General features: G+C 39.3%; 1 protein-coding gene across 2 annotated transcripts; it reads left to right on the top strand.

Annotated features, from left to right (window-relative positions):
* Positions 1-107: 107 nt before the first annotated feature.
* TDP2 (tyrosyl-DNA phosphodiesterase 2) lies at positions 108-13,811 on the top strand. Of its 2 annotated transcripts, XM_034663510.1 has the most exons (7): positions 117-357; positions 437-525; positions 4,301-4,474; positions 5,188-5,279; positions 6,742-6,860; positions 8,342-8,512; positions 13,130-13,811. In XM_034663510.1, the coding sequence occupies exons 1-7, from the start codon at positions 205-207 to the stop codon at positions 13,409-13,411; spliced, it is 1,080 nt and encodes a 359-aa protein (XP_034519401.1). In that variant the 5' UTR covers positions 117-204; the 3' UTR covers positions 13,412-13,811. The 2 variants fall into 2 exon arrangements, with proteins under 2 accessions (XP_034519402.1, XP_034519401.1); XM_034663511.1 differs by lacking the exons at positions 4,301-4,474; positions 5,188-5,279; positions 6,742-6,860; positions 8,342-8,512 and having other exon boundaries at positions 108-357; positions 13,130-13,263.
* Positions 13,812-16,485: the final 2,674 nt, after the last annotated feature.

Genomic DNA, 16,485 nt, shown 5'->3' with positions numbered 1-16,485 from the left:
CGCGCGCGTCCACGCGCAGTGAGTCACCGGTCCCCGCCCCGGCCTGCTCTCCCGCGGCGCGGCCACGCCTATCGCTCTCCGGGGGCGGAGCGCGTTTCCGGCCGGGCGGTTGAGGTGGGTGCGCCGGGGCGGCGGGCGCCTGCGCAGATCCGCGCGTCGGCCCTCTGGCCCTGCTGAGGGGCGCGGCGCGCCCTGGGCGAGCCCATGGAACGGCCGAGGGACTTGGAAGCGGAGCGGGCAGAGGGCGAGCCCGAGGTGAAGAAGCAGCGACTTCTGTGTGTGGAGTTCGCCTCGGTCGCGAGGTGCGACTCCGCCGTGGCTCAGTGCTACCTGGCCGAGAACGACTGGGAGATGGAAGTACGCTTCGTTGCTCTCTTCCTCCTCTTTCCCTCGGTCCGGCGGGCGCCCAGGTCTCACCGCCGTGTGTGTTTTTCAGAGAGCGCTGAACTCCTACTTCGAGCCGCCCGGGCAGGAGAGCGCCGCGGAGAGCCGCCCTCAGACGGCGGCGGCGGGGCCCGAGTCCTGGTGAGGGGGCGTGGGGCGGGGGGCGCGCCCGCGCGGACTTTGCTGGCCGCGCANAGGGAAATGTCCTCTGAGCGCTTCGAAATGAATGAGGGAGGCAGGGTCCTCTGCTGAAGTCCCCGGCTTCCTGTGTTCATTCATTCTCCCTGCCGGCCGGCCAGTGATACTCTGTGCGGTTCTGAAGTCCAGGTGCCTTACGCCTTCCAGCGGTTCAACCACTGTCCATCTTTCCGGGCTTGTCTCCTCTCCCCCTCTTTTTCCCAACCCCGCAAGTTGTTACCGGGAATCAAACTTTCGCTTTCTCCAGTGGGCGTTTTCTCTTGCCTTACATTCTCTGTAAAGATACTTACTGATGTAGAAATGGTTGGGGTATGGAGCCCACGGCCAAGGAAAAAAAAATTTTTTTAAAGTTTATTTATTTCAGAGGGAGTGAGAGCGCGAAAGCATGAGCGGTGGGAGGGGCAGAGGGAGCAGCAGACTCCTTGCGGAGCGGAGAGCCAGGTCCTGGGGGATCAACACCTGAGCCGGAGGCAGTCTCGTAACTGACTGAGCCACCCAGGTGCCCCAAGAAAGAATTCTTGAGACGTCTTTGGTGGAAAAAGGTAGCTTTATTAAAGCACGGGGACAGGACCCACGGACAGAAAGAGCTGGACTGGCCCATTATATGCTTTCACGTTGGGAGGGGGTTAGGGACAGCAGAAGCCTTCAAAGTATTTTGGAAGCTAGGTTTCCAGGACCTTGAGGGGGCTAGCTTTTGATAGGAAAAGGTCATTTGTTACTGTCTAATAAAACCTGAGTCATGAGACCCTTCAGATATATTTGTGGGTCATGTGCTTGGGGGATGATTGACAACATGTATCTTGGGGGAGAGTGGTAGAGATAGAGGAAGTCTCCAAGGGAATTTTTATATGTTAAAGTAGATTTGTAGGATCCTGGGGGGGGGGGCGCTAAGATTGACTTTTGCTCTTAGCAAAAGTACTAACATCAGCTCAGCTGAGTTCCTAGAGAAAGGTCACGGTTCCTGTTTCAAAGACTTGTCAATGAGCTGTTGGTAGTAAGGAAATTTAATTTTTCTTTTGCCTTTGTTTCCCACATCATTTATTACCTTTGCCTAGAACCTTCTCTTCGATCTTTCAACGCCAAGTAATATTTACCTTAAGGCCCAGCTTAGACATTACTTATCTCCAAGAAGCTTTCCCTGATCTCTCAAGTCTGGATAGGTTTTCCCTTGTAGGTAATCTTACAGCATTCTGCATGATCCCGGTCATAGTGAATTAGTTTATATTATAATTGCTGTTTAATATTTTCTGTCTCCCACTAAACTATCCATTTGGCGAAGTCAGTATCTGTTTTATAGATTAATTTCCCGAAGTCTAGTACAATATTTGGCATGTAATAAACTCTGAATAAATGTATATGAAGTTCTCCCAGATACGTGGGCAGCCTGTAGATTTAACTGTTCATAGTGAAGACACTTCTCTCCGTATGATCTTTTCAGCTGCACCAGTTTACAGATGTAATAAGATCATTTCATTAGGCTCCTTTCCCTGACTAGCCTTTTAGGGGAAATTACCCCCCTCTCCTAACCGTGATAGAGTTCTGCCTCCCATGTTGTATTTGCCTAGCTCAAGCTGGCCAATCAGATCCTCTCTCCCAGGATTTCCAGATTGGGAGGAAGAGAATTCAGTCTGAATCTTCCTGTGGAGCTGGAACAGTAACATGTTAACCTAGTATTTGTGGGGAAAGCTGAGAATGGTGGTCTGCAGGAGAATGAAGCCGAGGGAGGTTGAGTCAGTGGAGTCAGATCAGGAGAAAACCTTGATTGCACTTCCTCAGGGATAGCTGCATTCCCATACCTGGCTCTGTGATAGGTTTTGGTTTCCTTCTAAATTCCTCTGTTTTGCTTATAGGAGCTTGAGTTACTTTCTGTCAGTTGCAACCTAAAGTGTAACTAGTAAAGAAATTGGAACAGAAGCTCTTGATCTCAAGATGAGTTCAAGCCCTCACTATTTTGGGAGTGGAGCCTACCTAAAAAAAAAAAAAAAAAAAAAAAAAAAAAAAAAACCTATTGGCTGGGGGTGCCAGGCTGGCTCAGTTGGTAGAGCATGTGACTCTTGATGGTAGAGCGTGCAACTTTTGATCTTGGGGTTGTAAGTTCAAGCCCCATATTGGGTGTAGAGCCTACTTAAAGATAAAATCTAAAATAAAATTAAAAAAAAAGAAAGAAGAAATGGGAACAGAGGAAGTAGATTCCCTGAAATAGGAAAGAAGAAAGAAAGCGAGAGAGAGAGAGAGAGAGAGAAAGAAAGAAAGAAAGAAAGAAAGAAAGAAAAAAAAAAGAAAGGAAGGAAGGAAGAAAAAAGAAATGGGAACAGAGGAAGTAGGTTCCCTGAAATAGTCCCACAGAAAAAATGTGAATCGAGCTGAGTAATGGTGGAAGGGAGGACAATTAGGAGCTCCCTAACCCAGAATTGTAAACTGGAACGTTAGTGGCACAATTGGCAAAACTTGAATAGGTCTCAAAATTACATAACAACGTTGTATCAGTGGTAACTTTCTGATGTTCAGTAATGCTGGGTATATATGTAAGCCTGTCCTTGTTTCTAGGAAATACAAAGGTATTTATGCAACCATTTCAGAATAAAAAGAGCAAAGCAAGCAAATACTAAAGAAGTGAAATGTTAACATTTATGTGGGTGAATGGTGAAAGGAACTCTTTTTACTGGTTTTAGTGTTTTACTGAAAGTCTGATATTATTTCAAAATAAGTTAGAATAATAAGTTAAATAGATTTATTGTGGTGGTCACTTCACAGTGTATACAAATACTAAATCATTATGTTGTGCACCTGAAATGAATATGATATGTCAATTATATCTCAATAAAATATTTTAATTGAAAGTTAAAATATTGACATTAAATTTATTAAAGTTATAAATATAAAAACCTATTTCTTAAATTTATGTATGGTGTATAACTGCTCGGCAGTCACCGTTTAATAAATAAATTTATTAAAGTTATAAATATAAAAACCTATTTCTTAAATTTATGTATGGTGTATAACTGCTCGGCAGTCACCGTTTAATAATTGTTTGTCCCTCCACACAAATGCCATCGTGGGGAGGGTGTGAGGTGGTGTCAGGACCATGGACTGGGAGCTTGTGCGTGTGGCCTCTCCAGCATGGTAGTCTCAGGGTAGTCAGACTTCTTAAGTGATCTCTGAGGAGAGAGTGTTAGAAAACGCTTGAGTGAAAGCTTCAAAATTTCATATGACCAAGCCACAGAAGTGCTAGGATTTCCTTTCCACCTTACTGTTGTTGGTTAAGCAAGTCAGTAAGGGCCAGATTCAGGGGGAGAGGTTTTAGACTTCACCTTTCAAGGAGGGGACTAACAAAAAATTTGCAGCTATTACTCACAGTGAGATCTTATTTCATATGTTTCGTACATTTCACATATGATTTAAGGTGACTCCAAATTGGGAAATCTTACACTATGTAGTCTAATTACAGGTCATAGTTTACAAAATCATTTTAGTGACTGACACATGTCATTGAGGGATATTGAGTCGATTCTAACTATATAAGTGAGCAAACAGATAACACAGTAAGAATGTATTTTTCCTTAGTTGTATGACTTCTGCTTTTCTTTAGGCAGATACTTCTGGATTCTTTTAAAATTTATTTATCTGTAAAATGAGGGCAACAAATAGTTAGAAAATAATTTAAAATTAATCAGTTCAGAGATAATTGCCGAGTTGTGTTTCATTGTGATCTTGCCAGTGTTGACCTAACGAATGAAGAGACAACTGATTCCGTTAGTTCTAAAGCCAGTACATCTGAAGGGATTCAGCAAGAAGATGGCAGCGTGTTCTCTTTCATTACCTGGAATGTTGACGGATTGGATCTAAACAATCTGCAAGAGAGGGCTCGAGGGGTGTGTTCCTATTTAACTTTGTAAGTATTATTACTTAGGTTGATGGTAGCATGATAACGTGGCTTACCTATCTACAAAGAGGGTAACGGTCAAGATTATGAGCTTTGGAATCCGATTTGAGTTCAAAATCTAGCTCTCAGAAGAAACGTGTAAAAGAATGGAGAGTGATTGCCTCTGAGAGCGAGAGTGTGGACGAGGTGGGGAGGGAACACTTAATTTTTGTTAGAAGCCTTCTAGTACAGTTTCACTTAATAAACTTTGTCATTATTGCTCTGAAAATGAAATTACCAAAATGGTCTATATCTGCTACACACTGGCTCTATGACCTTCTGTAATCCCTTGGGAACCACTGGAGTTCTCGGCAGCTCAGTTTTCTCATCACGGATAACTGTTTCACGAGGATTAATAACTTGTAAGGCATCTAATGGAGTATACGACCCTTGTAGATGCTCCATATACCGATTTCTTTTGTCAGTGATTCCAGTTTTTTTTACTTTAAAGTGTAATGACGTATGTTTTTCTTACTTAATTTGGTCTTTATGGTATTTGTTAAATAGCACAGATCTTTCTCATTTTACAGTTATGAGATATCAGTACAAACACTGACTATTAGGTGCCCTAGGAGGCAGTAGTTTTGTGTTTCTTTTATGGTGTGGTATTTTGCTAATCTAGGTGTCAGCAAATGAAATAGTATAATACCTGATATTTATTATAAATTGATGTTTTGAATTAGGTACAACCCAGATGTGATATTTCTACAGGAAGTTATTCCCCCGTATTGTAGCTACCTAAAGAAGAGAGCAAGTAGTTATGAGATTATTACAGGTAACAATTTTCCTGCTACTGTCTTTGTCTTTGAAAAACAGTCAATGAAAGAGATAAATCAAGGTTAGCCAATAGGAGCACACACAAGAAAAAGTAAAAATTTAAAAAAGTTTGAGAAAAGTAAGCCAGACACAAGATACTAGGAAAACCATAGGAGAATATGTTATAGAGCTTAATATATGTGAAAAGTATTGGAAATGGATGTTTTTTTCAGGAAAATGTAAATTGCCAAAATTTGAGACCTGGAGTAGTTTTTTGGCAAAATTAATTTATTAAAAAATTTAAGTGTGATAATTGCATTTTGGTTATACTTTTTCAAAAAGTCTTTCTTCCTTTTAATTGATTTTGGGTTTTTTCCTATCTTTTTGCCCTGAATAGTTTTTTGATTTTCAATCTTGTTGTTGTTGTTGTCGTCGAGTGCATTTAATGTACCACACACTGGCTACATTCCATAACAGTTGGCTAAATCTTATGTTCTCTTTGACTTTTACTTTTACATAATGTGATTTTAATTTTGATTTATTTTAAATTCTCAGTTGCTAAGGAGAAGGTAATCTCTCAGTTTCTTTTTTTTTTTTTTTTTTTTTTTTTTTTNTTTTGTCTTTGTGGGACAACTTTTGTGCATTCTTTTGGGGATTCTTTTTGACTCTTGTTTTAGATTTCTTGTTTTCTGAATACCATGCTATCCCTCCTCCTTGGTTTCCTTCCTCGTTTTATTGGGTCTTTTTTTTTTTTTTTTTCCCATTTATTGTGCTAAACATGTGGTAGGAACTTTCAAACTGAAGGATTGTCGCCTTCAGTTCTGGAAAATTCTTTCCCTCTCTCCTCCTTCTCTGTCCCCCTCACCCTCCCCTACCTGCTGGCGCACTGCCCTTTTTCTAGCCTGCCTGCTGTCCTGCTTGGCCCTCCCTTTCGAAATTTCCCTTGTTTCTTCCTTCTCCTCCTTTCCTCTTTTCCTGGTTTCCCTCTGTTCCAGTAAACCACTTTGCACTTCTTCAGCTACTTTATTTTCTGAAAAACAGTTGGAAGCTTTCATTAACTGCCCTTCTACTTCTATTCTTTTCTCTTCTTACGATTTTATACCTTTCTAAATTTTTTATTCATTTACTGTAATTTTTCTAAATGCATGTTACTTTGGCTCAGTGTAAGTCTCATCTACTCTTTCAGAAATTTCTCAAATTTTCTTACTTGATATTGGCATCGTTAACTATTTTTGGCACTTATGTGAATTCTTTTTTATTTTTATATTTCTTCAATACATCCAGCTACATTTTGGGAGGGGGCAGGTAAACATAGGGACTCAGTTGGCTATCTTCACCTATTCTGAAATAAGTTTACTTTGAAGATTCAGATCCATTTTAAGTATCTGTACCTGTTATAAAACCTTCAGTAGGGGAACTTGTGATAAACTACAAATACTCTTGACTTCTCAGCCTAAATTCTTTTCCACAAACATTTGAAGGTCATGAAGAAGGATATTTCACAGCTATAATGTTGAAGAAATCGAGAGTGAAATTTAAAAGCCAGGAGATTATCCCTTTTCCAAATACAAAAATGATGAGAAACCTTTTGTGTGTGTATGTAAGTAATTTTTTTTAATTGACCTTTTTTTTTTTATTTAAAGAATGAGTTGTTTCTTATAGTTCCATTGTGGTATCATTTTTTTTTAATTGCCATTAGAGAAAATTTTGTCTCCTCTACATTCTTTTAAATAGTCTTAAAGAACATTGTAAGTTAAGTTTTTACACAAATTTCAAATACAAATTTGTAAACATAAAATCCTGATCCATTAGGTATCTTCCTAAGAATACTCAAGAATTTACTAACAGTTCACATTTGCTTCCTAAAGTTTTTTTTTCCCCTAAATTCATTGCATATGATACTGCGTTGTACAATGTAAGGCTTACAAGAATGAATCAAAAGATCTTACTCTCCTAGGGTTTATAGATTAGCAAGGGAGAGATTGTAGTATTTAGTAACTAAAATAAAGGAAAGGCATAAGTGCCCCTGGAGGAGGCGTGTGCCATGGAAGTTTAGAGATAACTTTTAGCTCGATTGATTTTGTTTGTTTTTAATTGAGGTGTAACTGGCACGACGGTAACACTTTCAGGTGTTCAGTGCAACGATTGGATGTTTGTGTATGTTGCAAAATGATCACTACAGTAGTCCATTTAACAACTGCTGCTGTACATGGTCACAAAATTTTTTTCTTGTGATGAGATTAGCTAGGTTGTTTAATGAAAAGTTTCATGAGGTAATTTGTATTTGAATTGAGCCCCGAAAAATATGTAAGATGTAGGCGTTAAGAACAGTCCCGGTGGTAGAACCACCATGCGCAAATTTTGGCAAAGTGCGTATTGTGGGATGTGTGTGTGTATATAAAAGTACATGAAAAAGGACATATATAAGTATAAATGAACATTATATTCAGTTGGGTGTAGAGGGCATGGAAAGGGGTAGTGTGACAAGAAGTTGGTGAAGTAGGTTGGATCCAAATTATAGAAGGTCATGAATGCCCAGTGTGAAAAAATTTGGACTTGATTCTGCAGGCAGTTAGTTTAAATAATTAACAGATCCTACGTTATTAGTATCTTAACTGCAAAATGGTAAATGATTCTCAGTCATTCATTTAACTGACTTTTTTTGAGTACCTATGTGACAGGCTCTTGGTAATAGCAGAAAATAAAAGAACCATATTTGCTTTCAAATGACTCATGACTTTTAAGAGAGAAATAATTATACTGTAATTCAGTGTAGGGAACTTTAAAACCAGTCTTTCCAGTATGCTGTGGGTTTATAGAAGAGGGAGCCACTGGTTGCCTGGGGACACTGGTGGTGGTGACATTTGAGGTAGGTCTTGAAGTATTAGTGGGTGCTTGCTAAGTAGTCTTCTTTGGGAACAGGATTAGCATGTTACACCCTGACCTAGGAATATGAGCACAGTGCTGATTTTGCTTTGGTAAATACATACCAGTCATTTGAATAATCGGTTTATTCTGTTCTCAAATTTCAGATTAGTGGTTAGTGAATTTTAACAACTATAATTATTTATCCTGTTGCAGGCAAGTGTTTCGGGAAATGAACTTTGCCTTATGACTTCTCATTTGGAGAGCACCAGAGGGCATGCTAAGGAACGAATGAATCAGTTTAAGACGGTTTTAAAGAAAATGCAAGAGGCTCCAGAGTCAGCTACGGTTATATTTGCAGGAGATACAAATTTAAGGGATCACGAAGTGAGTGACAAAGTCAGTTCTGTGCCTGTGGGCAGATTATTGCTGTGGAAACTAATTTAGGTTTCTGTTGACCAAAGCTGTTAAAATGTGTAAGTGACCTCGCAGATGCGATTCATGTGCTGTAGGCCTGGCACTGGGGAAGTGGAAGCAGGAGGAGCTCTTAGATTATTGGGGGAAAGCAGAAATACTGCATCTAAAACAGACAACACAAAACAATATATGTTGACTGAAAAGAGGGGTATAGAGAAAACAATAAAGAGTTAAGAAAAGATTTCAGTTTATTTGCAGTATCTCAAGTTGCAAGGTGAGAAGAACAGAAAGATTTGGCCATCACAATTGTCCCTACCTCTCTTCTGAGTTTTCTTTTTTCAACTTTTTTTTTACCCCCTTCCCCTAGTATACCATCTCCAGGGCTGAAACAAAGTCTCTTTCCCCTTAGTTCATTTGAGACACTGGGATTTTTCCGGACCTCTGTAGACTTAGATCATATTAAGTGGTGGTAAGCTGGCCTTGCCTTTTCCCCCAACTCTGGCTGAACTCACATCAGATTAGAAGTGAAGTGAAACGTTCATTTCACTGCTACAAGCTCCAGGAGTGGAGGAAGAAGTGAAATAAGAAATGAAAGCCTTTCAGGACTTCCGAAGTGAAGGCAGTAGCCTAAAGAAAGGTGCTGCTCTGCTTCTCTGTGTGATTTCGTGCCCTTATACACAGATCATTTTTTTTTTAAAGTCTAACTATTGGGCTGTTTGCAAATCAGTGACTTCATGGTAGCTGTTTTGTGGTACCTGGTTGACTAACTGACCTGCTTAAAAGAAAAATCCTGTTTTTCAACAAATGGTGTTGGGAAAACTCGATATCCACATGCAAAAAAAGCAAACTTGCATCCTTGCTTTATGCTCTATACAAAAGTTTATTCAAAATGGATCAATGACCTATAAGTAAGAGCTAAAACTGTAAAACTCTTAGAAGTAAACAAAGGGGAAAAGCTTCATGACATTGGATTTGGCAACGACTTCTTGGATGTGACACCAAAAGCACAGACAACAAAACAAAAAGACGAACTTTATCACAATGAAAAACTTATGTGCATCAGAGAATATGATCACGGAATGAAAAGGAAACCCACAGAATGGAAGAAATATTTGTAAATCCTATAGATGACAAGTGAGTAATAATATAATTGATATGCTATTGATGTTATGTTAACAATTTCTGCAATAAAGAAACAACCTAATTTAAAAATGAGCAAAAGACTTAAATAGACAGTTTTCCAAAGAAGATATACAGATGGCCAATAAGTACAAGAGAAGATGCTCAGTGTCACTGATCAGTCTAGAAATGTAAATCAGAGCCATCATGAGGTATTACTTGATATCCATTAGCAGGAGTATTAGCAGAATACCAGAAAATAACAAGTGTTGGCAAGGATTTGGATTAGAACCCTTGTGCAGTGCTGATGGAAATATCAAATGGTATACCTGCTGTGGAAAACTGTGTGGTGATTTCTCCAAAACAATTTCCATACGGTCCAACAATTCCACTTCTGGATACATACCCAAAACAAAGAAAAGCAGGTCTGGAAGAGGTATCTGTACACCTGTGTTCGTAGCAGCATTGTTCACAGTAGCTCAAACATGAAAGCAACCGGAGTGACCACTGACAGATGAATGGATAAACAAAATGTATATACGTGCAATGGAATATCATTCAGCCTTAAAGACGAAGGAAATACAACATGTTACAGTATGGGTCAGCCCTAGACATGATGCTAAGTGAAATAAGCCAGTTACAAAAGGACAAATATTTTACAATTCCTCCTATGAGTTTCCTAAAGTAGCCAAATTCATAGACAGAGGGTATAATGGCGGTTACCAGGGGCTGGGGGAGGATGAAATGGGTAGTTAGTATTTATTGGGTACAGAGTTTCAGTTTGGGAAAATGAAAGATTCTAGAGATGGATGGTGGTGATGGCTGCAAGTTATGTGGATGTACTTAGTGCCAGAGATCTGTGCTAACTTCTATGTTACGGATACAGGCATACCTCAGAAGTATTGCAGGTTCAATTCCAGACTACCGTAATAAAGTGCATATCATAATAAAAGTCAAATGAATTTTTTAGTTTCCTATTGCATATAAAATTATGTTTATTCTACCAGAGTCTATTAAGTATGCACTGGCACTATGTCTAAAAAAAACAATATACATACCTTAATTAAAAAATACTTTATTGCTAAAAATGCTAACCATCATCCGAGTTCTCAGCCAGTCATAAACTTTTTTGCTGGGAGAGGGTCTGGCCGTGATGTGGATGGCTGCTGGCTGATCAGGGTGGTGGTTGCTGAAGGTTGGGATGGCTGTAGCCATTTCTTGAAGTAAGATGATGAAATTTGCTGCATTGATTGACTCTTGCTTTCACAATTTCTCTGTACCATGCCATGCCTTTTGATAGCATTTTACCCACAGTAGAACTTTTTTCAAAATTGGAGTCAGTTCTTTCAAACCCTGCCACTGCTTTATCAACTAAGTTACATAATACTCTAAGTCCTTTGTTGTCATTTCAGCAGCTTTCACCAGGAGTAGATTCCATCTCAAGAAACCACTTTGCTCATCCATAAGAAGCAGCTCTTCCTCATTTCAAGTTTTGTCATGAGATGGCAGCCATGCAGTCCCATCTTCAGGCTCCACTTCTAATTCTAGTTCTCTTGCTGTTTCTACCACATCTGCAGTGACTTCCTCCGCTGAAATCCTGAACCCCTCAAAGTCATCCATGAGGGTTGGAGTCAGCTTCTTCCAAACTCCTGTTCATGTTGATATTTTGACCTCTTCCCATGAATCATGAATGTTCTGAATAGCATCTAGAATGTTGAACCCTTTCCAGAAGGTTTTCCGTTGATTTTGCCTAGATCCATCAGAGGAATTAGATGTGCTGTCATCCAGGCTTTGTTGTTCACTTGTAGAACACAGAGTAGATTTAGCATAATTAATTCTTTTTTATTATTAAGCTTTTATTTTAATTCCAGTGTAATTAACATACAGTGTTATATTAGTTCCAGGTATAAAATGCAGCGATTCGACAATTCCATACAGAGGTAGCATCATTCTTAAGGGTCCTAGGATTTTTGGAATGGTGAATGAACACTGTCAACTTCAAGTCAGCAGCTGCGTTAGCCCCTAACAAGAGAGCCAGGCTGTCCTTTGAAGCTTTAAAGCCAGGCACTGACCTCTGTAGCTGTAAAAGTCTTAAATGGGATCTTCTTTCCATAGAAGACTCTTTCATGTACATTGAAAATCTGTTGTTTCGTGCAGCCACCTTCATTAACTCTCAGCTCGACCTTCTGGAGAACTTGCTGCAGCTTCTCCATCAGCACCTGCCGCTTCACCTTGTACTTTGTGTTATAGAGATGTTTCTTTCCTTAAACCTCATGAACCAACCTCTGCTGGCTTCATGTTTTCCTTCTGCAGCTTTCTCACCTCTCCGCCTTCATAGAATTGAGAGTTAGGCCCTTGTTCTGGATTAGGCTTTGGCTGATGTGATCTTCTGTCTAGGCTTTCTCCATATCAACAGTAATGCTGTTTCACTATCATTCATGTGGTCACCGGGGTGGCACTTTTAACTTCCTTCAAGTACTTTTCCTTTGTATTCACAATTTGGCTAACTGCTTAGGACAGACAAGAGGCCTATCATTGGCCTATCTTGGCTTTAGATACACATTCCTCTCTAAGCTTCATCATTTCCAGCTTTTGATTTAAAGTGAGAGACAGGTGACTCAATTTCAGTATTGTGTCTCAGGGGATAGGGAGACCTACGGAGAGGAAGAATAGGGAAAGGCTTGTCAGTGGAGCAGTCAGAACACACACATTAAGTTCACCATCATACGGGCACTATTACAATAGTAACATCAAAGATCCTGATCACAGATCACTGTAACCAATATAGAAATAGTAAGAAAGTTTGAAATGTAAGGATTACCAAAATGTGACACACAGACACCAAGTGAGCAAATGCTGTTGGAACAATTGCACCAGTAGACTTGTTTAATGCAGCGTTGTCACAAACCTTCAACTTGTAAAAACTGTAATGTCCGTGGAGTGCAATAAAAGGAGGTATGCCTGTATCTTACCACAATAAAATGTTTTTGAAATCCTGGAGTGTGAAGAGGGAGAAGGAAGATTTGATAGTAAATTTCAAATGAAACTGTGAAGGCAGTTGGCCTTATTCAATTGTATAAATGGTATATGTCTACATTTATAGACTAAAATAGAGTAAGTTTTGCCTGCTTTTCAGTTGTGTTCATTTTTCAAAAACTAATAGCAATAAGAGAGGCTGTGGGTTTTCAGCCTTCTGTTTTATCTGCTGCCCAGAGTTAAAAATCTATTTATGGCAGAAGAGAAGGGCAAATTCCAGACCTCTCTGGCTGTTTAGATATTTTTATATTACCTGCTTATTACCATACAGCAAATTACTTTTTAAAGTATATTTTATATACATAGTCTTGCATTGGTGCATTAATTTGTGACATTCTGATTTGAATTGTTGCACTTAAACATAATAGTGAAACCCTTTTTAGTTTAGGAGAAAAAGGACTGAATCTTAAAGAGTTTTCTTTCTCTTTTCAGGTCACCAAATGTGGTGGTTTACCCAGCAACATTTTGGATGTCTGGGAGTTCTTGGGCAAACCTAAGCATTGCCAGTATACATGGGATACACAAATGAACTGTAATCTTGGAATAGCTCCTGCTTGTAAGCTTCGTTTTGATAGAATATTTTTCAGGACAGCAGCAGAAAGTGGCCATATTGTTCCCCAAAGTTTGGAACTCCTTGGGTTGGAAAAACTGGACTGTGGTAGATTTCCTAGTGATCACTGGGGGCTTCTGTGCAACCTAGATGTAATCCTGTGAAATGCTTTTCAAATAAGAGTTTTCTATCTTCTGAGTAATTTTGTTCTGGATTTTTGCAATTGTAATTTCTACCTGTCTGGAAAGGTAGGTAATATGGAGGAATTAATATACTACGTCATTGTAACAGAAGAAAACACTACTGTGATTTTTATTTTGTGGATTGTGTCCTCAAATTTCAGGACTAAATATTGATGTTTATTTAAACTAAAGCATACAGAATATGAGACTTCTTAAAGGCCACCAGGACTGTCAGCGCTTGTAATCCTACAGAGGTGTGGCCGGTTCTCAAGCAGGGCCATGTGGTCTCTGGGCAAGCCTTTATAATTTATTTTTTAAATCAGGCATCCAGTAGTTTATATTTTATGTAAATCCTTAAAAATAAAAATAAGAGTTTATTGTGTTTGGGGGGTTGGATCTTTTAATTCAATTATCTTAAATGAAAAAGCCATGATTATGTGCATTTAAGTAGATGGCAGCTGTCCTATAGCAGACTTTGTTTTTGTCAGTTAACAGTACATGATTGGTAAGCTATAAATGAATTTTGAAATTTGAAGTTTGAAATTCCTTCACTTTTTAAAATTCATCTTTGTCAACATGTCACCATTCATGTTGCCAACAGAGGTAAATTTAAGCTTGATAATGATTAAAGTTGGTGTTATAGCTGCATTGGACTTTTTTCCTTAGAGCAAAATAAGTATTTTTTTTTAAAGATTTTATTTATTTATTCGACGGAGATAGAGACAGCCAGTGAGAGAGGGAACACAAGCAGGGGGAGTGGGAGAGGAAGAAGCAGGCTCATAGCAGAAGAGCCTGATGTGGGGCTCGATCCCATAACGCCGGGATCACGCCCTGAGCCGAAGTCAGATGCTTAACCGCTGTGCCATCCAGGCGCCCCGCAAAATAAGTATCTAAAGAGGAATAGCCTTTTAGTTTTACTTATTATAAAATTGAATTATTTTACAGGAGAGGGATAAGGAGCACTTTTTTTTTTTTTAAAGATTTTATGGATTTATTCGACAGAGATAAAGACAGATAAAGACAGCCAGCGAGAGAGGGAACACAGGCAGGGGGAGTGGGAGAGGAAGAAGCAGGCTCACAGCAGAGGAGACATGCGGGGCTCGATCCCATAATGCCGGGATCATGCCCTGAGCCGAAGGCAGACGCTTAACCGCTGTGCCACCCAGGCGCCCCAGGAGCACTTTTAAATGTGCTTTAAAGAAACTTTTTTCTCTGTAAAAGAAATGTACTTTAAATAAAGAATTTTACTTGTTTATAGTTTGTTAAATTTAGTATGCGTTTGATCCCATGATGGGATTGAAGTTTTTACCTGCTTCCTGTTTCTGGCCCACTGCTGCTACTCACCTTTGTGTGGAAGAAAACCACTTCTATGAAGCTTCTCAACCCACCAAGAACTACCAAGCATACATCGACATCCTCAGTATAAAAAAAGGAAAGCCAGGGGGAATAATTAGAATGAGAAATCACAGAGCCTCATTTTCATCAGGGGTGTCAAAATTAACAGCTAAAACACCTAAAAAAAGACAAACTGAATTTGTATATAATATTCCCTTTGTAGTGACAATGGAAAGTAGATTTGTATATACTTATTTAATCATTTCAAATGAGAATGCTAATATCTCCACATACATTATGGAGGCAATAGTTTATTTATATAGGAAAAGGATGTTTTGGGTGTAAATTGCTTACTCAATTGGAAGAATAAGTGTTGAAAGAACCATACCTTATATCACATTACAAAAAAAATTTAGATGAGTGAAAGGCTAACTATAGAAAATAGAATATATAGTGCTATGTATTAGATTAAATAATTATCAAGTTTGAAAACCTTGAAAGGAGCATCATTTTTTTTTAAAGATTTTATTTATTTATTAGAGAGAGACAGATAGTGACAGAGATAGCGAGAGAGCACAAGGTGGGGAGGAGAGGGAGAAGCAGACTCCCCACTGAGCAGGGAGCCCTACATGGGGCTCCATCCCAGGACCCTGAGATCATGACCTGAGCTGAAGGCAGACACTTCACCTACTGAGCCACCCAGGCGCCCCTGGAGCAACATTTATATGACTCTGAGCATTCAAGTGAAGTAACTTACCATTTATTGTTTATAATGACGAAATCTAAGAAATCAGTTTTAACTGATGTGAATAGGCACAATTAAGTCACTTTTTTAAAAAGTTTACTTATTTTTAAATAATCTCTACACCCAACGTGGGGCTTGAACTCACAATCCCGAAATCAAGAGTCGCACGCTCTTTTGAGCCAGCCAGTTGCCCTACGAGTTGCTTTTTTTTTTAAAGTAGGCTCCATGCCCAGCATGGAGTTCCATGAGGGGCTTGAACTCCCAACCCTGAGATTGAGACCTGAGCTGAGATCAAGAGTGGGACACTCAACCGACTGAGCCACCCAGGCACCCCTAAACCATTCCCAACTAATGCAAGAATTAAGAACCTACTAATTTGCACTATCTTGAATTTTTTTACTTCGAATCTCAAATTTTTCCAGCATAAGAGGTCTGAGTACCTTACTTCCTTGGGGAAAAGCCAACTCAGAATCTTGTATTTATTTCAGTAGGCTAAACACCACCTTTGCCACTGATGTGGAATATATGTGAAGCTTGCTAGAGCTCAGTTTCTCCCACCTTCAAAATAGGGTAATTCCGGTCTTTCTTGTACAGTTTGGTAAGACAAATGTCCCAACCAACAGCATATAAACAAGAGCAGATGAACTTAGAAAAGCTATACTAAGGATACATACTTGTATCCTTAATATTTACTGCAGTCTCTGGCATGTACCAAGAGCTCAATAAATGCCCATTAAACGCTGAGAAGCGGAGAGGGTCCTAAAATTAGTGTCCTAGGGAGCTGACTAACGTTTTCATGTAGTACCAAAAGAGATTCTAAATCATATATGTATCAAAATAGATATTCATTGTAATGGCACTGATTTAAAAAGATGTTAAAAGTTGAACATCTGGGCTAAGCCCATGTATATTAAAGATCTTTGGGAACAAGCCTGTTGTCTTAAAGAGGTTTGTTGGTGCAGTGAGAGGGCACTCA

Source organism: Ailuropoda melanoleuca, chromosome 6 (genome assembly GCF_002007445.2).
Source record: "Ailuropoda melanoleuca isolate Jingjing chromosome 6, ASM200744v2, whole genome shotgun sequence".
Taxonomy (NCBI): domain Eukaryota; kingdom Metazoa; phylum Chordata; class Mammalia; order Carnivora; family Ursidae; genus Ailuropoda; species Ailuropoda melanoleuca.
The sequence above is the reverse complement of the archived record's forward strand: the minus strand, read 5'-3'. Positions and strand labels throughout refer to the sequence as shown.